Below are 25,159 nucleotides of genomic sequence, written 5' to 3' on the forward strand. Positions count from 1 at the left end.
AAAAAAAAAAAAAAAAAGAAGCCCATGCACTGCAATGAAGAGTAGCCTCCCACTCGCCGCAACTAGAGAAAGCCGGAACGCAGCAACGAAGACCCAACGCAGCCAAAAATCGATCAATAAATAAATTTTTAAAAATTAAAAAAAAAAGATTCCATTTATATGAAATATCCAGAATAGGGAAATCCATAGAGACAGAAAGTAGATGAGTGGTTACAAATAGTTTGCCCTTTTGCTTACATGTTTTCAAAATACATTTTTGCATTTACAGCCAAAACAGAATCATACAATTCCAGAAAGACAAACAATATATTCAGAGCTGATTCATTTTGGGAAGCTGGTGGATTTTTACAAGGTAATTGCACTTATTTTCATTAGTGTACATTTTAGCGTATGCTTGCTTATATTCTCCTTTAGGAGAACATCTTTAGTATCCCAAACAAAGTCTAATATTGCTATTAGGCACAGAGAAAATCAGGACCATGGATTTCCTGCTAGGAACTTTGCACTATACACTAATAGAAGAAACTAACTGGTTCCACAGCACCCTGAGGTTTAAGAATCAACAAAATGTAGACTATATGGGTGAATCTAAAACTCTCAAAGCATCTTATCTTCCCCCCTCAACTCACTTCCTCTCACTCTGAGACTTATACACATTCAATTAAAAGTATCATATATGGGGACTTCCTGGTGACGCAGTGGTTAAGAATCTGCCTGCCAATGCAGGGGACACGAGTTCGAGCCCTGGTCCAGGAAGATCCCACATGCCGCGGAGCAACAAAGCCTGTGTGCCACAACTGCTGAGCCTGTGCTCTAGAGCCCATGCTCTGCAACAAAGAGAAGCCACCGTAATGAGAAGCCCGTGCACCGCAACAAAGAGAAGCCCCTGCTCGCTGAAACTAGAGAAAGCCTGCGTGCAGCAACAAAGACCCAATGCAGCCAAAAATAAATTAATTAATAAAAAAAGTATCATATATGACTCCCGAATAATTTGCTCCTAAAAAAAGAATTGATTAAAGAGAGAAAAGACTCAAATTACTAAAACCAGAAGTAAAGCTGGAAAAGATTATAAGAGAATACCATGGGCAACTATATGCTGACAAACTGGATAACCTAGATGAAATGGACAAATTCTTAGAAACACACAAATTGACTCAAGAAGAAATAGAAAATCTAAATGGATCTGTAACTATTAAGAGGGTTGAATCAGTAATCAAAAATATCCCAAGGGCTTCCCTGGTGGCACAGTGGTTGAGAGTCCGCCTGCTGATGCAGGGGACATGGGTTCGTGCCCCGGTCCGGGAGGATCCCACATGCCGCTGAGCCTGCACGTCCGGAGCCTATGCTCCGCAACAGGAGAGGCCACAACAGTGAGAGGCCCGTGCACCGCAAAAAAAAAAAATTAAAAAAAAAAAATAAATAAATATCCCAACAAAGAAAAGCCCAGGACCAGATGGCTTCATTGGTGAGTTCTACCAAACTTCTAAAGAATTAATACCAATTTTTCTTAAAATCTTCCAAAAGATTGAAAAGGAGAGAACAGTCCTTAACTCACAAGGTCAACATTACCCGGATACACAAACCAGACAAAGATATGGCAACACATATAAAGAACTCTTAAAACTCAAAAAAAAAGAGAAAAAAATCCAATTCAAAAATGGTCAAAGAACCTAAATAGACACTTCTCCAAAAAGGATACAAATGGCAATAAGCACATGAAAAAAATGCTCAGCATCATTAAGTCATAAAGGGAATGCAAAATCAAAACTGCAATGAAATACCATTTCATACCCACTAAGATGGCTATTATTAAAAAATATGGAAAATAAAGAGTATTGGGGAGGATATAGAGATATTGGAACCCTCATGCATTACTGGTGGGGATGCAAAATGGTGCAGCTGCTGTGGAAAACAATATGGCAGTTCCTAAAAAAATTAAACACACAATTATCATATGACTCAGCAATTCCCCTTCTATGTATATACCCGAAAGAACTGAAAATAGGAACTCAACAGACACCTGTACGCCAATGTTCACAATGACATTATTCACAATAGCCAAAACACAGAAACAACTCAAGTATCTATCAACAAATGAATAGACTAAAAAATGTGGTATATACACATACAATGGAATAGTATTAAACCATAAAAAGGGATGAAATTCTGATACATGTTACAACACAGATGAACCTTGAAAACATTATGCTCAGTGAAATAAGCCAAACACACACAAAAACAAATATTGTATGAATCCACTTACACGAAGTATCTAGAATAGGCAAATTCATGGAGACGTAAAGTAGAATAAAGGTTACCAGGGGCAGGAAGGAGGGAGAAATGGGGAGTTATTGCTTAATGGGTACAGAGTTTCTGTTTGGGATGATGAAAAAGTTCTTGAAATAGTAGTGATGGTTACACAACACTGTGAATGTACTTACTGCCACTTAATTATACACTTAAAAATGACTACAATGGTAAAGTTCATGTTTATTTACCACAATTAAAAAAAATTTTTTTTTGTCCTAAGAGTAAAGCTGAAGAAGGCCCAATTACCAAGCCGACATTGGTAGCAAATGGAAATGGTGTCAAAAGAACTGCAAGCTAACTTTCGCCACTGGCTGACAGAAATAAACCAGTGTTTCTAAAGAGGAACAACTATAGGAAATTATATCAGGCAATTATGTAGTCTAATGGTTAAAAGGTTCTGTAATTTAGTGACATGAACTGCACGAAAATAAGGAAGGAATCAAATGGACCCACTTTTGAAGGGCCTAGGTATGACATCCAGGGGTCATATGGCTCAGGGTTCCAGGAGGTGATAAAGGAAGCTTTTCAGTGAACCTGTGACAAGGTTCTTCAAGTTAGAAAAAGAGATAGTTTTCACTTGGCAGAGTCCAGGTGAGTGCCCCTAAGTGGCAGCAGTGGTTGTCATCAGAGAAAAAGTAAACGGGTCTACGCTGGGCACAGGAACGGTTGGTGTGCCGCCTAAAATGGTCTGACAGTCCATTGAAGGGAATAGTCTATGATCCCAGTAGGGCCCACAGAGCTACAATAATTTAAGAACTAATTCATTTAAGACTAACAGAAAATTAACAGAAATACAATTCTCTGACAGAGGAATAAGGGAGAAGGAAACCAGTACAGCTTAGAGACATTGTCTATAATGTAGTAAATGTTTTATATATAAATTATCCTGGTTATTTTCAATGCTACTATTAACTTTGTACCACACCCAAACCACAGGTCAATTCTTGCTAATCTAATCAAGGCTAGGCCTCTCACTGGTGCTTAGCTAAACTTCAGTTAACTGCAAGATGTCAGGTCAGCACGTTCTAACAGATTTCCAAAGAGACTTAGTCTATGTCTTTCAAATCCACTTGCTACAATTTCTTGGTCCTAGGGAGTCCAAAGAAGACTGGGGGGTGTAAAAAACGTTAAAGAATCGCGAATCAAGACCCAGCTAGTGGGTCTAGCTAGTCTTGGAGAGTACAGAAACTCTAAATTAATGTTATGCTCCATTCTTTGAGGACAGAGTGGAGACTGACAATCAAAGACAGGTCCTTATTATTATTAGCGTTCCTGTGTGCCAGATAAGTATATCACTTTCACATATTTCTCTCCTCATATCAACTCTGCAAGGTATACGTTTTTCAGTAGATGAAATTCAGGGTCAGAGAAGTTAAAGCATTTGTTTATGGTCAGACAACCAGTAACAGTACAGCCAAAACTTTTAACTATTTGGCTCTGAAGCCCATATATTTTCTAATCTTCCACTCTACTACTGGAGTTGAGGGGTAACACAACACTATACTGACCCAAGGGTATTTCAGAGCTTTAAGTCCAGGTAGTCAAGAGGCACTTTGGGAGCCTCTCCAAAACACATTTCAAACTTAAACATGTTTCAGAGTGAAAGCAAGTCTGTAGAACAGCAGCAAGCACAGAATGAGGCTAGAGCAGAAGTTAGCCATAAATTTCTAATAGTGACCAGCTAAACATGGAAATAGCCTTTTATGAGAATATTCTGGAATGGTATATATATCTCCCCCCAAAAGTTGTTTTTGTTTTAATAGTCATTTAACAATAGTTATAGTTCAATTTATATCTCAAAATACAAATTCATTAAAACAAAAGCAAATTCTAGAACTGAAACATATGCAGAATATTTGCAAGGCATTTGGGTAGAAGATAAATAATTAACAGCAAAAGGAAAGAAGAATAGAAACCTGGGGAGGCCTACTTGACATAAAAGGACTGCCCCTCTCTGTTTGGGTCTCTAAAAATAGAATATGCTGAATCTATGGCATGCTTCACATCTGCTCACCTGTGCTGCCTCATTAACCTTTTATTTTCTTGTAATACAGGTGCCAAGAACATTTATTTTTAAAATGCTATGCTTGAATAATTACTTCAACTTTATAGGTAGAAACAGAGTAAACCTACTTAATTTGAAGTTTAGAGTTAAAAAAATTCAAGTTAAAGAGGTTAAGTGATACCTCATTTTAAATGGAGGAAACTAGACCACTCAAGTCTGCCTACTTCAAACAAAAAGACTGAATTATGTTGATTACTTGTCAGTGGGGAAGAAGCAGTCAGAAAACGTTGCTTTGTTTGTAACCTCTCACTTTTTAGACAAACTGATCAGAGCAGTTCAAAGAATGTTTCATTTTGAACTGTTCTGAGACTCTTTATGGACCAGAGAACCACATCTTCTTATTTCTCCAGTTGGCATTTGACCTATTATAAGCCTAAATATCATAAGACAACTAGAATCATTAGATTCTTGCTAAAAACTAAATCTGTTATTAAAAGATATATATAATACAAATAAAAATCTTTGGAAAGAAAATTCTAGATATAAGATATATGGGTTAAATCCTACATATCTCTAAAGTTTCAAACATCTGGATATTATCAGTATACTGTTTAAACCCTTTAGTATTCAAAATTATCATCTTAAAGCCACATGAGTTAGTTTGGTTAAGGTATCAACCAAATTAATGAAAGCCTCACCAAAATACTTTAAAATTCCAATTAGTGTATTCAAATTAATAGATATTCAAAGTGTTTGCAGTCTCAGCTTTATGTTGATCTGACATACTGATGCCAACAGAGATGATACCCTCGTGAGGAGGCAAGACAAACACACGCAGATCAGAGAAAACAAAAACATTAAATATAATGAAAAGCCACCACAGACTTAGCAGCAAGTGACTTCTGTTTCAAAATGATAATAGAATTTTAGAACACTTAACTTGGACTCAGTGTGAAGGATGGATAGCAAAGGAAGAGAAGCAGGCTTCTTGCCTTTCCTCTATCTTGCTGCCATCCTGAACAAGGAAAACAATGGTCACAACCTTGGGATGACAGAGCAGAAAACAGGAAAAAGCCTGGGTTCCTGACAACTTCGTAGACCTGCCCTAACACTACAACTTAAGTACTTAGTTTTACATGAGAGAGAAATTTCTATTTTGTTAATGCCCCTAAAGTTTTTCCTATTATAGGCACCCAAGTCAAATTCCAGCTGAGGAAAAGCAATATAAGCAATGTATTAGGTATACTAGGTATTTCTATTAAACAGTAATCAGTTTATAACCTGATCTATGTTAAATTTATTTTGAGTCAGAGTACCACATTCTTCAACTCAGCCAAAAATGCTGAATAAGATTTTCAAACTTGAAAGTTATCGTGTCACTGGCAATACAGATTTTTTTCAAGTCATATTTGTTTCAGAAAACAAAGTCTGAAGTAGAAAAATAAATTTAACCACCTATGATTTGTGGGTGTGGCATAAGAGCAACATGAGGGATCCCTGCAGTGACAGAAATATTCTGTACTGTGACTATATTAATGTCAATATCCTGGTTGTGATACTGTACCACTGGGGGAAATTCTGTATTATTTTACAACTCCATGTGATTCTACAGTTATCTCAAAATAGAAAGTTTAGTTTAAAAATGCTAATGATAAACATTAGGAAAATATCAACTCCAATTAAAAGCATTCACATCACGGGGGAAAAAAATCAATAAAAGACGAAAGTAATACATATGTATCACTAAAAAGCTACAGTAAATAATGACGTATTTTTGGCAGGATAGCCATACAGCTCAATAGAAGGGAGTCCAGAAATAGACCCAAAATTCCATTTATATTCATATTCTGGAAGGGGCAAAATTATAAGGACAGTAAACAGATCAGTGGTTGCTAGAGTCTAGAAGATGAGGGCAAGGGGTGACTACAGAGAGGCACAAAGGCCACTGGAGGGAGTATGGGTTCGATCCCTGGTTGGGGAACTAAGACCCTGCAAGCCATGCAGTGCAGTCAAAAAAAAAAAAAAAAAAGGGCACAAAGGAAGGTAGTAAAAAAATGTGTGATGGGTTACACGACTATGTATCAAAAGTCAGAGTCAGAGCTACACAATAAAAAGGATAAATTATATCATAAGGAAGTAATATACTTTAAGCCTTATTAATTTAGACTACTTAGGATAAAGGCCTATCTGAATATAAGTTATTTAAATTATCCTTTAACTTAAAAGTAAAACATTTATTCCTTTTCTTAAAACAATATATACGAAAATGGCTAACTGAAGTAGGTCTACTTGTTAGAACTTATTGAAGCATAGATGGGTCCTGCTATACTTATCAGAAGACTAGCCAGAGAGTTCTTCGTAATGCAAAAACTCCATAAAGGGAGTCCTTTTCTATAATTTGTTTCCATTTCAACTATAAACATAATAACAATTCATCTTAAAATGCCTATTTTTCATGGAAAGAAGTTCAATATATTGTTGTTCTCTCTTACAATGTGAGATAACCAAATCAAATAAAGTCAGATGATTTATGTACATCAAAATACAGTGCATAGGGCTTCCCTGGTGGCGCAGTGGTTAAGAATCTGCCTGCCAATGCAGGGGACACCGGTTTAAGCCCTGGTCTGGGAAGAGCCTGTATGCTGTGGAGCAACTAAGCCCGTGCGCCATAACTACTGAGCCTGTGCTCTAGAGCCCGCGAGCCACAACTACTGAAGCCCACGCACCTAAAGCCCGTGCTCCGCAACAAGAGAAGCCACCGCAGCTACAGAAAGGCCGCGCACAGCAACGAAGACCCAACACGGCCAAAAGTAAATAAATTAAATAAATAAATTTATGAAAAAAAATACAGTGTACAAAAAATAACTACAAGAATTTGCAAAGAAATTATTATATAACTAACAAATTAAGATGACAAAATTATACTTATTACTTCCGGCATTCTCGAATTTTTTGAGCTGGAAGCTCAAACAAAATAACCCGAATATTTTCTATTATCCTTATGGTCAATAAGCATTCTTAATATGACAACAATGAAATCAACATGCTGACTGACTGACTGACTAGAAGTAGATAAAGAAAGATACAAAAACATCTTTATAAAGATAAACGGTAAACATCAGCCCATTCTAATGGCCAATCACAGCAAATGATTAATGGAGCACTAAATTAATTTAGCATTACAGTACCTTTTATTCATTCTATTTCAATGTTGGTGATATATTCACTAGTCAAGTAAGACTTATCCTATGCCCTTTTTTTCCAGCTTTATTGAGAAATAATTGACATATATCACTGTATAAGCTTAAGGCATACAGCATGATGGTTTGATTTATACATATTGTGAAATGATTACCACAATAGGTTCAGTTAACATCCAACAACTCATATAGTTAAAAAAAAAAAAGAAAAAAAAATTCTCCTTGTGATGAAAATTCTTAGGATTTAATCTCAACAACTTTCCTATATATCATGTATCAGTGTTAACTATAGTCATCATGTTGTACATTACATCCCTAGTACTTACTTATAACTAGAAGTTTGTACCTTTTGACTACCCTTCCTCCAATTCCCCTCCTCTCTATGTCCTCTTAATGTATTTATCTTATTTAGTCCTTCATTAGTCCTTCATATGTATTTTACTTATCTTTGCCCTACAAATTCTATTCCTACTACCAACAGACTATATAATGCTTGAGAACAATAAGTACTAATGCTTTTCTCATATTTGATTATCTGCTTGCATCTAACACAGTGGTTTTTCAGAGAAGACACTGAATTTAATTGGCTAAAACAAAAAATGACTCAAAACTATCCCATCAAGCTTTATTTTCTTTACAGCACTAATCAGTATCTGAAATTATCCTGATTTGTGTTTTTCTCTCTTGCACTTGAATATAAGTCCCTAGTCCTTGTCTTATTCACTACCCTCTTCCCAATACCTACAATAGCATTGAGCACACAATGTTTATTGAATGAATCACAAAAAATTTGGCTTTGTGTATACCTTAAGTACTAAATCAGAATATTCCCTACCACCTCTAAGAAAAAGTCATAAGGGGCTTCCCTGGTGGCGCAGTGGTTGGGAGTCCACCTGCCGATGCAGGGGACACGGGTTCTTGCCCCGGTCCGGGAAGATCCCACATGCCATGGAGCGGCTGGGCCCGTGAGCCATGGCCGCTGAGCCTGCGCTCCGCAAGGGGAGAGGCCACAGCAGTGAGAGGCCCGCATACCAAAAAAAAAAAAAAAGAAAAGAAAAAGTCATAAGTAATTGCATTTTTCATCCCTGGAAATTGTTCCAAAAGATAGAAAAACAATAAATAAATAAAAATTCTGGGACTTCCCTGGTGGTCCAGTGGTCAAGCACCCACCTTCCAAAGCAGGGGACGCGGTTCGATCCCTGGTTGGGGAACATGCCATGGGGCAACTAAGCCCGTGTGCCACAACTGCTGAGCCCGTGTGCTCTGGAGCCCCCGCGCCACAACTAGAGAGAAACCCGAGCGCCCCAACAAAGATCTTGCATGCCGCAACTGTGACCCGATACAGCCAAATAAATAAATAAAAATAAATACTTTAAAAATCCTATGAAAAAAATAATTTTAAAAATTCTATTTTTCCCCATGCTTGCAGTCACCTTTTGTTGCCACTAGATAGCATTCTTTCACCTGCAAGCAAAATATTTGAAAAGAAGAAAGCTTAATCAGCTCAGAATGCAGAAGTAAAATAATTAAGGCACCCTCTGATGAGCACAGTGGTTAAAAATATAAATAGCAGGAGAACCTGTTTAAATGAAGGAGCTTTTTTCCCTTTGAATCAATGATCATAAAATGATGCTGATTTTCAGACACTCAACAATATGGATCACTCAGAGTGAATGATCAAAAGCGTAATCTAACCACATTATATACAATTCTATGTTGCTTCACACTTTGAAAGAAATTATAAAATGCACAAATAAAGTGAAAAGCAAATAGTGAGTAATCAATAAGTACATTCAATTTATCATCTTTCCATCCTGCTTAAGGGCTATCTTTTAGTATTTCTTTCACACTCATTCCGCCCACACAGAAGCACTGCTTGTGCTTGATAACTTCATCACTTGTGACCTTGGGCAAGTTTTAGTTAATTAAGCTCTGTGTATGAACTCCTCAACTGTAAAATAAGCAAATGAGCACCTATCACATATGGCTGTTGCGGAAATTAAATAAGATAGTATAAGTAAAAAGCTTAGAACAGTGCCTGGCATACAATAAGCTCTCAAAAGTTTACTGGTATTGTCATCATCTCCCTAAAATGACATACAGTGAACTCTGAAGAACAGTGACTGTGATGTAAGAAAATTAGGGACTGGCTACAAAAAAAGATGAGTCATCACAGCTGTCAGGCTCTTCACTTGTCCCTGACAAGCACAGGAAGGATCTAACATTTACTGAGTGCTTTATGTGCCAGGCACTATGCTGGGCTCCTAAAAAATATTAACCACTGTGACAGACTGTTGCAGTTATGGCCCCCACTGAGTCATAGGCCTCCTTGATCCCCCTGCCTACACATTAAGTCTGGATTTGCTCATGTGACTTGCTTTGGTCAATGGAACACTAGCAAACATTGAGCAAGCTGAGGCTTGATATGTGCTTGCACATTGGAGCTTTGCCTTCTCTTGCTGCTGGGAACTCTATTCCTACCCTGGGAACAAGTTTGAATTAGCCTCCTGAAGGATAAGAGAGGCCACATGAAAATACCCACCCCAGTCTGAGGCCTTTGACATGTCAGTAAGGCTAGAGTAAGCGACCTAGACAATACAGCCCCAGACAATAAGAGCATTCCAGCCCACTATGGAATCATGAGACTATTGATTTAGGCCACTAAGTTTTGGGGGTGGTCTGTTATGCAGCAAAAGCTAACTAATACAACCGCTATACGAATGTAGATATTACTTGCTTTACAGATTAGTAAAGAAGATTCCCAGAACGAGTAACTCAGTTTGGCTCCAAAGGCTTTTTCCACCATACCAAGCCACATCTACATGCTATACTCTGAGGTTCTAGATTAAAAGGGTATCTCTGGGGACTTTATTCATTAACCCTTATTTCAGCAGTAATCTTTCCTCTCTACCAGGAGTCAGCACACTATGGCCAATGGGCCAGATTCAACTCACTGCCTGTTTTGTGTGGTCTACGAGCTAAGAATGGCTTTTACATTTTTAAGTGGCTTAAAATAAAAATAAGAATATTTTGTGACATGTGAAAATAACATGGAATTCAAATTTCAGTGTTTATAAATAATTACTAGAATACAACCATGCTCATTCATTTATTGTCTATGGCTGCTTCTGCACTATAACAGCAGAGTTGGCTGGCTGTGACAGAGACCATATGGACATTGAAGTCTATAATATTTCCTATCTGGCCCTTTATTTTTTAAAAAGTGTGCCAACCTCTACTCGGAATTATTCTCTTGGCATGTGTTTTTGAGTTAAACATAGGATTTTGCCTGGCCTTTAGTGATGAGCAGACTTTTTTTGTACTTTTATCTCTCCTTTTCCTTTCATTGAAAATTATTTTAGCTTATGTCATTTCTCTTAGATCTCTTTTAACTTTAATCTTTGGACAATCTCTGAATTTGTCTAAGAAAGGCAGATAACCCCATTTTATTTATTTATTTTTTGAATTTTATTTATTTTTTTATACAGCAGTTTCTTATTAGTTATCCATTTTATGCATTTTAGTGTATACATGTCAATCCCAATCTCCCAATTCATCCCACCACCACGCCCCCGCCGCTTTCCCTCCTTGGTGTCCATACGTTTGTTCTCTACATCCGTGTCTCTATTTCTGCCCCAGATAACCCCATTTTTAAAATGGTTAGTCAGAACCACTGTGATCTTATATTGGCCGAATGGAACAGACCATAAAGGAGGTAGAAGATGATGTAGGAGAGAGATTTTATTCAGAAGACCTCTAACTTCCCAGACCTGAACCTGTGTAATAACCATGTAGAAATGGACTTCCCTTTTATTCCTAACAGGGATTTCAGGACAGAAGTAGCTATACTATATATATAGTCTATATATAGACTATATATATATAGAGAGAGAGAGAGAGAGAGAGTATATATAGCTATATATATAGCTAGACTATATATATAGTCTTCTCTCTTTTGTGAGATTCGTCTCTAATATTCTCCTGCCATAGTGAACTAAGAACTTCAGGACTACTACTAGTCTACTTCACCATCCTGCTGCTAACCAGTTCAACGAGACACAAATTGAAGTAAACATTGTTTTCCTTTTATAATAGAAAAGAGGTGAACCTTAATTTACTTGCCATCCCCCATTTTTATCACTTTTCTTACTACAGTAAGACTCCCACAATAAAGACCTTAAGTCCTGGTAGAGACTCAGCTGACTCTTTGCACTTGGTATTAGTGCAGAGGATCAATAAAGAGGTTGCCGTAGAAACCAACTACCCTCCTCCAACATTTACCATCCAAAGACTTTTGAGAGGCATTAGGCAAATCCTCCTAATGGCCAATGCAAATTTGAAGGTCCTGAGAACACTGAAGAAAATGAATACATTTGTATGATCAGTCTAAACTTCACTGAACTATTTTGTTAAGAATCGAGCAGTTGAATCCATAAATATTTACAACAGAAGCTTTATATGTTATTTGAATTAAACACTTTAGAAAAACAAATTCATTTTCATTTATTTTTGTGGCTACTTAATAGGGATTTTTAGGATATAAAAAGGGTTTCCCAGGATGGCCTCCAATATATATTATTACACAAGTAAATAAGGATTCTAAATTTTAACTGTTCAACTTGCAACAACAATCCAGCACTCAGTCAGGCTGTAAGTCTGGGTCTCTGATACATACAACAATATATATCTAAAGAAGATTCTAACTAGGAATTCCAAAGAAAGAACAGCTGTCCCAAATAGCCTTTTTTTTTCTATTAATAATTATATCATCAGTATACTAGGGTCATCAGGAACTAAAGACTGAAACAACAATTTGAGGATGTTCCTTAGGTCTCTCCTTGGCTAAGAACCAGGAATTTTGACCTTAAAAGGGCAGTAGTATAAGCTGACCAATAGAAAGTCTTCTATTTGAAAGAACTATAATAAACTTAATTAATATACGTTGTTAAAAGTTATATATTATATCTGCACCTAAATAAGAAGCCTTCCTCTTCAATCCTTTCTACTAATTTATATTTTTCTCTGTCTTCAAATTTCTAGTCAAATAACCCTTTTCCAAAACTTCTCCTTGGATTAATCCCACCTGGATCCACTCACTGATATCCAAGCATGTATGTTTAAATCAAAATAACTGTACTGTTCCTCACTTACACCTTTTATGTTCATCTTATCTCCTCAATATATTTAGTATTTCCCTTTGTCCTCAACATTAATGCATTTTAATTCATTATGATTCACTAATATCATTTAGGTTAGCAATACAAAAAGGAGCTCAAAGATTAAAAAGTCCATTTTCTCATTTCCAATTCTAATATATAATAAGTACCTACTCTCTACATTTTAGGTTTTTATGCTAATTTTCTTTTATTCATTAGACTAAAGTGCTTGAAGCATTCCACCAATGCAACATAGAAAGCCACAGGGACTATACCTTGATATCTGAATAGATAAGAGCTCTAGGTGGCTGGTCTCTATTTGATGCCAAAATTGATATCAGTTTGTAAGATTAAAAAGAATTTCATAATCTTCATTTTACAAGGCAGTTCTAAAAACAATACTGAACTGTAGTATCTTATGCTTCTTGACTAGATAGCATTTCTAAGTGTTAAATCTAAATAGTATGGGTATAATATGTGGGAAAATCTAGCTATCAGTGAAACTCCGGTGCAAATCCAATTCTGCTATTGTATTGATTTAACCTACATTGGAGAAAAGGTCTGTCATTAAGTCATAGGTCAGAGATTATGTGGAAAAAAATGCAGTTTATTATTTTCAAAGAGCAAATTCACACAAGGCTAACAAAAGGAATAACTTTCTCCATCCTCAGAAAAAGGCAATACTCCAAGTAAGCTTTTTAGGAACACACAGTTTAGCGAGTTTATGCAAAACCAATTAGAAATGGTGCATGTGGTTTTCTAATGTAAGAAGACATCCAAATCATTACTAAGTGAAAAAGCTACTTTTTTTTTTTTAATTTAGTGTAGTACAGAAAAAAAGAGAACTATGCACTAATTTTTTGACTGTGGTTATCTCTGAAAGGAGCATTTGGGAAATGCACTCCAGGCCTTCACCTTTTACTTTTCTCTCCTGTATATAAATTTTTATAGGAAATAAAACAGATTTTTAAAAAATTATAAACTTCAGCCTTGATAATATAATTTTTTTTAATTTAAAGACTTTGGTTTTTTAGAGCAGCTTTAGATTCATAGCAAAATTGAGAGGAAGACAGAGATCTCCCATATACTCCTTGCCCCTGCCACATGCATAACCCCTCTGTCAATATCCCACACCAGAGAAGTAACACTTGTTAATAATCAATGCACCTACATTAACACATCATTATCACCTGAAGTTCATAGTTTACATTAAGTTTCACTATTGGTGCTGTACATTCTATGGGTTTGGATAAATGTATCCATCATAGTACCACCGGGTATTTTTACTGCTTTAAACATCCTCTGTGCTCAACCTATTCACCTCCCCTCTACCCCATTCAACCCCTGGCAATCACCGATCTTTTCATTGTCTCCATAGTTTTGCCTTTTCTAGAAAGCCATATAGTAGGAATCATACCATACATATCCTTTTCAGATTGGCTTTTTTCACTTAGTAATATGCATTTAAGGTTCGTCCACGTCTTTTCATGCTCGAAGCCTCATTTCTTTTTAGCACTGAATAACATTCCATTGTCTGGATGTACTGCTGTTTATTTATTCATTCATCTACTAAAGGATATCTTGGTGCTTCCAACTTTTGGCAATTATTAATAAAGCTGCTATAAACATTCGTGTGCAGGGTTTGTGTGGACATAAGTTTTCAACTCTTTCAGGTAAATACCAACAAACAAATAACCTTTTCAAAAATTCCGGGTCACCCATCAATATCATGAGAATTAAAATGAAAGCACCTAGCACACTGCCTAGCATACAGGAAAAGTTCAATAAATGCTAGCATATTTTTATTCTGCAACGTTTTCTAACGTTACCAAATTATATACTGAGCCAGGCCAGTATACTTTGTAGTTGATGTTTACTCTATCTCCTCCTTTGCTATAAGGTGCCACTTCTTGCTTCTGTCAGTATATCTGTTGGGTTGGCCAAAAAGTTCGTAACATCTTACAGGAAAACCCGAATGAACTTTTTGGCCAACCCAATACTTTTAGAAGTACCTTCTCACCTGCTGCTTCACATTTCCTATGAATCTTTCAGCTACCAGAACATCTTGACTGTGCTTATAAAATGTCTGAAAACAAGTTGCCCAAAGCCTACTTTTAACTAAAAAAAATTACCAAATATACAATTATATTCTGACTCATTTTTAAAAATTCTTTCAAACTCTAGTCCTTTCTTTACACTGAATGATGACTCAACAGTCCAAAATGTTTTTTGTTGCGTGATTTCTACCTCCTTTTTCCTGATTCAATTCACCAGTTCTACGGCTGGGGAGAGAAGATGAGTTTATCATGCAATTATTTGAGTTCTAGCTCACCATCCTCCTAATCCTTTATTAAACAATGGGTATCAGGCTTGTCAAAAAAAAAAAAAAAGATAAAGTTACTTGAAACTTGGATGTCTTGAAATCTGCTTGTGTAGCATTTTTAGAAGATCACATACAAATGAGGGATGATTGTCTTCAAAAACAAACAACTATGTCTTTCTAAGACACTGATATTATTAACTATGGGGTTTCCGCTCAGAGTTGCAACAGAGAAATTTGATTCCAAGTTACAGTGTCCCAGGCAGCTACTGTAGCCTCACATCACTACTGGCATATCCCAACAAACAAACAAAAACAAAACAAAACTGCATGACCACCAATAAACAGATTCAAATACTAACAAGACACCTACATCAAAAGGCAATATTGGGACTTCCCTGGTGGCGCAGTGGATGGGACTCCGTGCTCCCAATGCAGGGGGCCCGGGTTCGATACCTGGTTAGGGAACTAGATCCCACACCCATGCTGCAACTAGGAGTTCGCATGCCACAACTAAGGAGCCTGCCTGCAGCAACTGAGACCCGGTGCGACCAAATAAATATTTTTTAAAAAGGCAATATTATATAATACAGCTTTTAAAAATTCACATTCATTATGTCATTTTACCCTGTGAGGCAACACTGTAAGGCTGGGGGTCCATTTAACACATGAAAAAAGATTAACACTTAAGAGTTTAAATTACTTGCACAGAACCATACAGCTAATCACAAATGGCAGAATCCAAAACCAAGGACACAGTGATACTGAGAAAGAAATAATTTTGTTAAGTCAGCCCTATCTGAATTTAAATCCTACAATTTACTACTTAAAAGATTAGAATGGACGCTCCATGACTTTGCTTTGTTCACTGCTGTATCTCCAGTGTCTGGAACAGGGCAAGTATCAATAAATAATAGGTATCACTAAATACATGGTAAACAACTATCAAAAAAAACACAACTTCTTTGGATCTCTGTTTCCTCATCTGTAAATAGAAACCGTAAGTCCTTGTCTCATATCTGCTGATATAATGTATATTCAAAGCATCTGGTAGTTATTTAAGAATTAACAGCCCTGACTACCAGTTTAGTGTTTTCTTCACAAGAGCAGCCATCCTCTCACTTTCCCCACAGGCTCCAGGGAAGCAGCAGAAAACAAATGGCAGCATGATTGTCAGGCAAGCTGGTGGTAAATCAGGATGGGGCGTGTAAAGAACTAAACTGGTGTGGTTCAGTCAAGTAGTCTGCTGTTCTCTTTACTTCATCTGCCATAGCAATGACAAAGGATCTTCTAGAAGAATCTGTCTGCGGATTGCCAATTTCAAAACAGAAAGTCTTGGTGGGGAGGGAAGCACCTAATCTATACTTGTAAGGTGCAAAAAGAAAAGAGGGAGGGATATCTAAAGGTAAATGAGACAATAAGAATACTGAAGTGAGAAGATCCAGAGTACCCATACTGAAATAATTCAGCCTAAGGATGGGCCCATCCACTTCTCTGCAACACAGCATATTCTTTCCAGTAAATCTAATCCAGTAACTCTAATGGATGAAGAAGTCTTGAGGACTACTGCTGAGTTCTGCCAACATAGATAGAAACAAAAGGCAGATGTTATTGACAAGCAGCACAAAAGTTAAAAGCAAAGGGAAATGGTGCTGCAAACGGTACCATAAAGTATGTGAGGGCTTCCCTGGTGGCACAGTGGTTGAGAGTCCGCCTGCCGATGCAGGGGACACGGGTTCGTGCCCCGGTCCGGGAAGATCCCACATGCCACGGAGCAGATAGGTCCGTGAGCCATGGCCGCTGAGCCTGCGTGTCCGGAGCCTGTGCTCCGCAACGGGAGAGGCCACACAGTGAGAGGCCCGCGTACCGCAAAAAAAAAAAAAAAAAAAGTGAAAAGACAACTCACAGAATGGGAGCAAATATCTGCAAATCATATATCTGCTAAGGGACTTATACCCCAAATCACAAAGAACTCTTACAACTCGGTAATAAAAAGATAAATAACCCAATTTAAAGATGGGCAAAGGACCAGAGAAGACATTTCTCCAAAGAAGATACACAAATGATCAATAAGTACATAAAATGATGCTCAACATTATTAGTCACTAGGGAAATGCAAATCAAAACTACAATGAGATACCACTTCACACCCACTAGGATGGCAAAATAAAAAAGATGGACAATAATAAATTGTCCATACATATGGCTTGATGAGGATGTGGACAAACTGGAACTCTCATACATTGCTAGTAGGAATGTAAAATGATGCAACTGCTTTGGAAAAGTTTGGAGATTCCTCAAATGCTAAACATAGAGTTACCAAATGACTTAGCAATTCTACTTCTAGGTATATACCCAAGAGAACTGTAAACATATGTTCACACAAAAACTTGTACAGAAATGTTTGTAACAGCATTATTTATAATTGTCCAAAAGTGGAAGCTCAAATATATATTAACTGACAAATGGATAAACAAAATGTGATAGATCCATACAGCAGAATTTCTTTATCAATAAAAAGAAATAAAATACTGATACATGCTACAACTCAGATGAACCTTGAAAACATTATAGTTAAGTGAAAGAAACCAAACACCGAAAGCTACATACTTTATGATTCCACATATACGAAATGTCCAGAATAGGCAAATCCACAGAGACAGAAAACAGATTAGCGGTTGCCAGGGGCTGAGGAGAGAGTGCAGTGGGGAGGGCCTGCTAATTGGTACAGGACTTATTGGGGTGATGAAAATATTCTGGAATTAGTGGAAATCATCACATAACTAAAACCCACTGAATTGTACACTTTAAATGGGCGAATTTTACAGTGTGTGAATATCTCAATAAAGCACATTTAACTTAAAAAGCAGAGGGAGATGTATGTCCTGTGGAAGCAAATTCTTCTAACGTCACATTCTAACTTTCAAAGAGTGGAAAGTGGGAGTAGGAGCACAGACATCTCATACTGCAGATCCTATGGATCCCATGAAGATAGTAAGTGCCTGCTATTTCTCAGCCACTGGGAGAAATCCACTGAATTCTCTAAATAAGCCCTGGAAGGATAAGCCTCAAGCCACAGTCAGATACAAAAGCCACAGGAGCCTGCAGATAAAAGTCAACAGGGATACTGAGGAAACTCAACCTGGAACTTCTCTCAGCACTGAAGCTGGATTTGCCCTAGTTGACCCCCTGAGGACGCCAGAACCTTATCACTAGCATCATCACCTCAAAACTGAACTCATCCCAAAGTTACACAAGCAGATGTGAAGCCAGAAGGGACACATGTTCCTTGGGGTCTAGAGCACTTTCCAAATGAAAAACATCATGCCAAGTCCTCTCCTCGTATCAGTGTAATAGAGTAAGAGTTTACAAGCATGACAGAGAACCAAAAAAATCAAAACGGAAAAAGCCTCTTTTTACTTGTCATTTATTGAATACTTCCTGTGTGCATGGAGCATCACATACAACATCTCAGTCAATCTTCACAATAATTCTACTACATACACAAAGAAGAGATAAGTGATGTTAAATAACTTCCCCAAAAGTTACACAAGTAGTACGTAGATGGGAGAGGTACAACTCCAACCAAAGGAAATCTAGTCAAGTTTATATATTTAAGTTATTTTAACGGAAATTTAAGTTAAAAAGGTGAAAGGATAAAGGTGTATGCAGGAACTAGTATCGAAAGTTGCAGAAATCTCAAGTCAGGCTTGAAGCTTAATTATAATATAAAATAACAGAAAACCTAGCCAATAATAGAAGAAAAATACTAACTTCCATATAACCCTCTTGGGCCAACAGGAGCATTATTCCCCTAGTAAAATGCCACTATATTCTACTTATACAGCAATTCAAAAATGTGCACCCCCCAACACACTCTCATTTTAGTCTCACAATAACCTGAAAGGATGTCATTGTCCAACAAGGTCAGTCAGACTCCAAAGCCTAAACCCTTCACTATCACACAATTCTGCTTCCCATAAAACTAAAAAACTTTTCTCCAACTATAAACAAACATCAAAGATAAAGGTATTCTATTAAAACCAAGTGTTGAATGTGTATTTATTGAAGTTTTATTCATTATTCCCTTATTCTATCATTATTCTTTATACATATTTTTAAGTTTTGTTTTTTTTTGTTTGTTTGTTTTGCGGTGCGCGGGCCTCTCACTGTTCTGGCCTCTCCCATTGCGGAGCCCAGGCTCCGGACGCGTAGGCTCAGCGGCCATGGCTCACGGGGCCCAGCAGCTCCGCGGCATGTGGGATCCTCCCGGACTGGGGCACGAACCCGTGTCCCCTGCATCGGCAGGCAGACTCTCAACCACCGTACCACCAGGGAAGCCCCAAAGTCCTTTTTACATTTACCACACATTTAAGAAAAGGCAAAAAATGAAACAAAAATATTTGCAACAAAGTGACAAAGAGTTTAATATGCCTAGTATTTAACAAAGACCTTTCATAAATCTACTGATGACAAAAAAGCCAAAAGTAAAATGAGCAAAGGACCTGAAAAGCAAATAAACACTGAAATTTCATCAGATTTGGCAAAGATGAAAAGACTAAAATAACCAGTGTTAGTGTGAGTCTAGGGAACCCAGGGCTAGCCTCTATGGCATTCTGGACCTGGATGCTTCTGAATTACCTCGTTCATACGTTTATTTTAATACCCGGCAAGTTGACATGTTTGTCTCTCCCTTCACTGAACTCTTTAAGGACATCTTAATCCTTGTTATATCCCCAGTAACTAGTGTCTAGCTTCTATGTGACACTCATGAATCACCTAAGCAACATGTCCGTGAAAGGCAAAATCAGAGCAATCAGGAATATCTGGGTCTGAGATGAGAGCAAAGATGGCTAGACTCTGATAGTATTACTTCCTGAGGCCTCTGCATCTTACCATCTACCCAGCTGCTGAAGGCAAAAAATTCAATGAGTCATCCAAGATTTCTCCTTTCCTGCACAAAGATTAAGAATGGCCAGTAAGCCAGAAGAAGTGTGTTTTCTTCTTTTCTTTTTGAGGTTCACATTGAATCCACTATAGGATTCTTTTTTGTGTGTGTGTGGTACGCGGGCCTCCCACCACTGCGGCCTCTCCTGCTGCGGAGCACAGGCTCCAGACGCGCAGGCTCAGCGGCCATGGCTCACGGGCCCAGCCGCTCCGCGGCATGTGGGATCCTCCCGGACCAGAGCACAAACCCGTGTCCCCTGCATCAGCAGGCGGACCCTCAACCACTGCGCCACCAGGGAAGCCCCTAGGATTCTTTTTTTTTAATTAATTAATTAATTTTAGTTTTGGCTGCGTTGGCTCTTCATTGCTGCACGCGGGTTTTCTCTAGTTGCAGCGAGCGAGTGCTATTCTTCGTTGCAGTGTGCGGGCTTCTCACTGCAGTGGCTTCCTTTGTTGCAGAGCATAGGCTCTAAGTGCATGGGCTTCAGTAGTTGTGGCACGAGGGCTCAGTAGTTGTGGCTCTCCAGCTCTAGAGTGCAGGCTCAGTAGTTGTGGCACACGGGCTCAGTTGCTCCACGGCATGTTGGATCTTCCCAGACCAGGGATCCAACCCGTGTCCCCTGCATTGGTAGGAGGGTTCTTAACCTCTGTGCCACCAGGGAAGTCTGAAGAAGTATGTTTCTAATGAATAATCAATAAAATTGTGACTCTCAGATTTCCCATTTCTACAATGTACCCTAGTTTACTACTGTCATTAAAGCTACAACTATCTGAAGCCCATTTTTAAGGTACAACCAAAAAAAGCTATACAAAAAACACTGAACAACTATATTTCTAGACGTAAGCAATATTTAACCTAATGTTAAAGGTAAACGTATCCCAATGATTTTTAAGTTAGAAAACACTTTTGGCATAAGTCAAATAAAACAATGACTATAAGGAGAAAAAAAAATTGTCCTGGTCCCCAAACAGGCCCTATTATTCCTTTTGGTGATATAGATTGGTATGTTCTTGGTGGGATTACTGGTGACATATCAATCTTTCCTCTTGAAAATAAAGATTTTTTTCCCCAAAAGTCATGAGACAAATGAAAAATCCTTCAATTTTTACCATTTGTTGCTTCTACAATTAAAAAAAGAACTTATTGGGCTTCCCTGGTGGCGCAGTGGTTGAGAGTCCGCCTGCCGATGCAGGGGACGCGGGTTCGTGCCCTGGTCCGGGAAGATCCCACACGCCGCGGAGCGGCTGGGCCCGTGAGCCATGGCCGCTGAGCCTGCGCGTCCGGAGCCTGTGCTCCACAACGGGAGAGGCCGCAACACTGAGAGGCCCGCGTACCACACACAAAAAAAAGAACTTCTTCAATTCTTCACCAAAATCAAATCCAAGCAAATTCAGATCTTAATATAAACACCTCCTGGATGTTTAAGATTCATGCAGAGTAGCATTTAATAACTAAAATGGATTACATTAAAGACATTATTCTGAAATTACATAAAAACTCATGATGATTCTCCAAAATAAGATAATAAAGAACATAATTATTGACATATAATTAAGAACATATATAGTAAGTTTTGACTGCTAAAGTTTAAAATTCAAAGAGGGCCTTCCCTGGTGGTCCAGTGGTTAAGAATCAGCCTTCCAATGCAGGGGACGTGGGTTCGATCCCTGGTCTGGGAACTAAGATACCACACGCTGCAGGGCAACTAAGCCTGTGTGCCACAACTACTGAGCCCACACGCCGCAAAGAAGAGCTCATGCGCCACAACGAAAGATCCCACATGCTGCAACGAAGACTCAGTGCAGCCAAACAAATAAATAAATATTAAAAAAATAAAATTCAAAAAGAAAAAAATTTTTATTCAGGTTAACAAAGGGGAAAAAGCATCCCAAAATAGTCACTGCCTCAAAAGTCAGGAGGCTATAAAAAGTTTTAATGCAAATAAGGATTACTGTAATAAATATCAGTGACTAGCCAATCATAAATGCTTAAGATTTCAGGAAAGCAATGATACTTTTTAATTTAGTACCATAGATAAACTCAATTTAACTTTGCAATATGAAAAACCCACTTTTTTCTTGAAGACCTGGGTAAAAGAGAAAAGAACTTAGTAGAGTATATAAAATTCAGTCTTCATCTTATCAAAGAACTACTAAAACCCAGCAAGAAATACAGGCATTTTCAAACTAATAGGTAACGTAATGAGAACACAGTAGATATCTTTAAGATTTTTTACTCTTAAATAGAGGTGAAACTTCGATATAATAGAACATACAGTAAATAAGAAAGAGAAAGAAGGTGGTTTATAAAGTAATGGACTAATCTTCAAGATATTTTGAGTGAAAAAAGGTATAAACTACAGTATGTTACCTTTCGCGTTGAAAGGAGCAGGAGATTTTGTGTGTGTGTGTGTGTGTGTGTGTGTGCGTGCACGCGTATGTACATGTTTTTGGTGGTCTATATAAAAATTAGCTTTGGAAAAATAAATAAGAAACTGTTAATACAAGGGCTATCTTGGGGGAGGGTAACATGGTAGGTGGAAAAGAGTAAAAGGTAAGCTTTTCCTCAGTTCATCCCTGTGTGTACTTTGAATTTGATCAATGTGAATGTATGCATAACAAAAGAAAAAATTAAAAGTACTTTACCTTGCACCATTGTTCCTACTGACTTCCACAGTTTCTTTAACAAAATATCGATCCTTGACATACGCAAAAATATCATCACAAATTTCATGTAAGCGTGAACGATGGGTAAGGTTGGTCAAGTATAAAACTGGAATAATTAGTGGTTCTGGAAAACTCTGAAGATTCTGTCTTGCTTTTTTTTCTGACTCAAGTGCTTCCTGATAGGTCAGTCCAGGTCTACCCGTCACAGCACAACTCCACACCAGACTGTTGCACAGAATAGTTCGTTCAAAAAAGTCACTGATTAAAAAACAAAAACAAAAACGCATTACCTATCATTTCACAAATTTTACATTAAAAGCTGATAAAGGATTGTTCCTTTATTGCAAAATTTTACATAGACTCATAGAACTCAAACAAAAGTTTAGTAACTGGTCAACTTACACATTAATATTACAAACATAAGAAAAAGTATATTTAAACTAGACATTTATATTTTGCAATTTACAGGTACATTCAGCCAAAATTGGATTTTGATTTCTATCAGTTTTGAAACTGAAGTGAAACAAAATAAACTCAACCTTTCTTTTTTCCTTCTAATTTTTAAGCTTTTTGTTCCAAAGCAGTCAAAACATTGTCAATTCAAGCACTTAACTATGAATTTTGAAAGGCTTTAACATAATAGTGAAAAACTGGGAAATCTAAGCATCAAACAATAAGAGAAAAGTTGAATAAATTATAGTACTTCATATAATGAAAAATCACAGTCATGAAACAGAAGGAGAGTTCTTAAATAATGTAAACAGGGAAAACAACTTTCCAGTCTGCTTCCCTCCCATATTTTTTCAAAGTAAAAGCTTATCCAAACAATATATATAATACAGTCCCACCTGTGTTAAAATTAAAAAAGAGAAAGGAAGAAAAAGAAAGGGTAGAAGGAAGGAAAGAAGGAAGGAAGGAAGGAAAGTAGCAAAAGATAACTTAAGGAAGCATAAAACATTCCTGGAATGTTATACAAAAATCAAGGTAACAGCTCTAGAATGCGGATGGGACTTAGGGACCATTCTACCCAGTGCTTTTCTGCAGTTAGGATTTCTTACTATAAGCACTAATTTCTTTTCAAAAACTCTATTCAGTCATTTTTAAAATGTGAGAGATCTACTATATGGAAAGATTTCTAAGGTATATTAAAGAGAAAAAAACTCAAAATCACTGAATGACATAATTCCAAATGCATTAATTATAATAATAGCAAAAACGTGCAAATGATCGTATTTATACAAATACCATAAACAGATGTTCCCTATGGAGAAAGGGAGGGACTGGGAAGAGGAGAATTTGTTATTCTAAATAGTTCCATATTGTTTGAATTTTTATAATGAGCATGTATTCATATTGTTTTTATAATAAAAATATTTTTTAAACAGAAAAGGTTAGACATATGCAAAAAGATTAACAGTAGTTGCCTCTAAGTGGTTAAGATATGGGTAAATATTTTGCCCGCCTCTACATTTCAGTCTACTTTTCAACATATGTAACCAACATAATTCACTATTCTCTAACTTTTTCTCCTTCCTGAAATACCCCTTTCCTTCTCATCATTCTAAAAACGATTGAAACTGTTACATGTTTATTTCCTTGTTAGTGTATCTGTACAGGTTACCCCTGTAGTAGTCTGATCTCCAAAGAAGATTTGGAGTAATTCCATTAAGATAGTTTCATTTGCATATTTGTCTGTAGATTCTATGAGAACAACAAAAAATGAAATCTATGGAAGTAAAGAGAAACTAATCATACCTTAACATAAATGAGATCTAAAGAGATAATAATATACATATGTCAACTTACATGACTAATTCAGTACAAGGGAAATCCTTTTGAAGTATGTACCATTTAGTAATGGGGATAATGGGTGTATATCATTAAAATACAAAGTAAAAAGTGATTATCTTTACAAAACAGAGGCAGATATCCTTCGGGAATTCAGAGGAAGGGAAGGAGGAGAGGCAGGCACAAAAGATCAAGAAATGCTAGAACATCTTTGGGAGGAACTGGCATGAAGAGTTAGGATGAAAAGGAAAAGTGGAGTTGAAGGAAAAAATGCCGGAGGAAAAAAATGAATATAATTTGATTCTTATAATAAAATCTGTCAGATAAATAGCTAAGTGAGAGGCAACAGACATACCCAATAGAGGGTTATCAACAGGACAAAATAAAATGAATGAATGGATGGATCTTGAAAGAGGTCTTATTTAATTTTTACTGCCTAAAACTGCAGTTCACTTAGAAAGCTTTATAAAAGTTTTAAACTTTTTCCTTTAGAAACAAACACAGATTCCCAAGCCACATATATCATGTGTGTGAGATATTCTAATAATTTAAACTATTTATCTAGTACTACAGGTGACCTTTGAACTAACGGGGGAGGGAAGGATAGAGGTGCTATCTCCACACAGTCAAAAATCTGTGTATAACTTTACCATCAGCCCTCCTTATCCATGGTCAACTGTAAGAAAAATATATTTCAAATCTAGATGTTACATATTAACTAGTCTCTAAGCTAGTGCTATCAAAAGTAGAATGCTAGCTACACATA

General features: G+C 37.2%; 1 protein-coding gene across 3 annotated transcripts in view; it reads right to left on the bottom strand.

Moving 5' to 3' along the window:
- Positions 1–25,159, bottom strand: part of BAZ1A (bromodomain adjacent to zinc finger domain 1A) — a 94,326-nt gene that overhangs the window by 59,580 nt on the left and 9,587 nt on the right. For all 3 annotated transcript variants that reach the window (XM_027111050.1, XM_027111051.1, XM_027111048.1), the window contains one exon: positions 22,585–22,863. In XM_027111050.1, the coding sequence (XP_026966851.1) occupies positions 22,585–22,863 (279 nt within the window). The remainder of the gene's footprint in view (positions 1–22,584; positions 22,864–25,159) is intronic.

This window comes from Aethalodelphis obliquidens, unplaced genomic scaffold, assembly GCF_003676395.1.
Source record: "Aethalodelphis obliquidens isolate GAN/ISIS:26980383/991018 unplaced genomic scaffold, ASM367639v1 scaffold10, whole genome shotgun sequence".
In the NCBI taxonomy this organism is placed as follows: domain Eukaryota; kingdom Metazoa; phylum Chordata; class Mammalia; order Artiodactyla; family Delphinidae; genus Aethalodelphis; species Aethalodelphis obliquidens.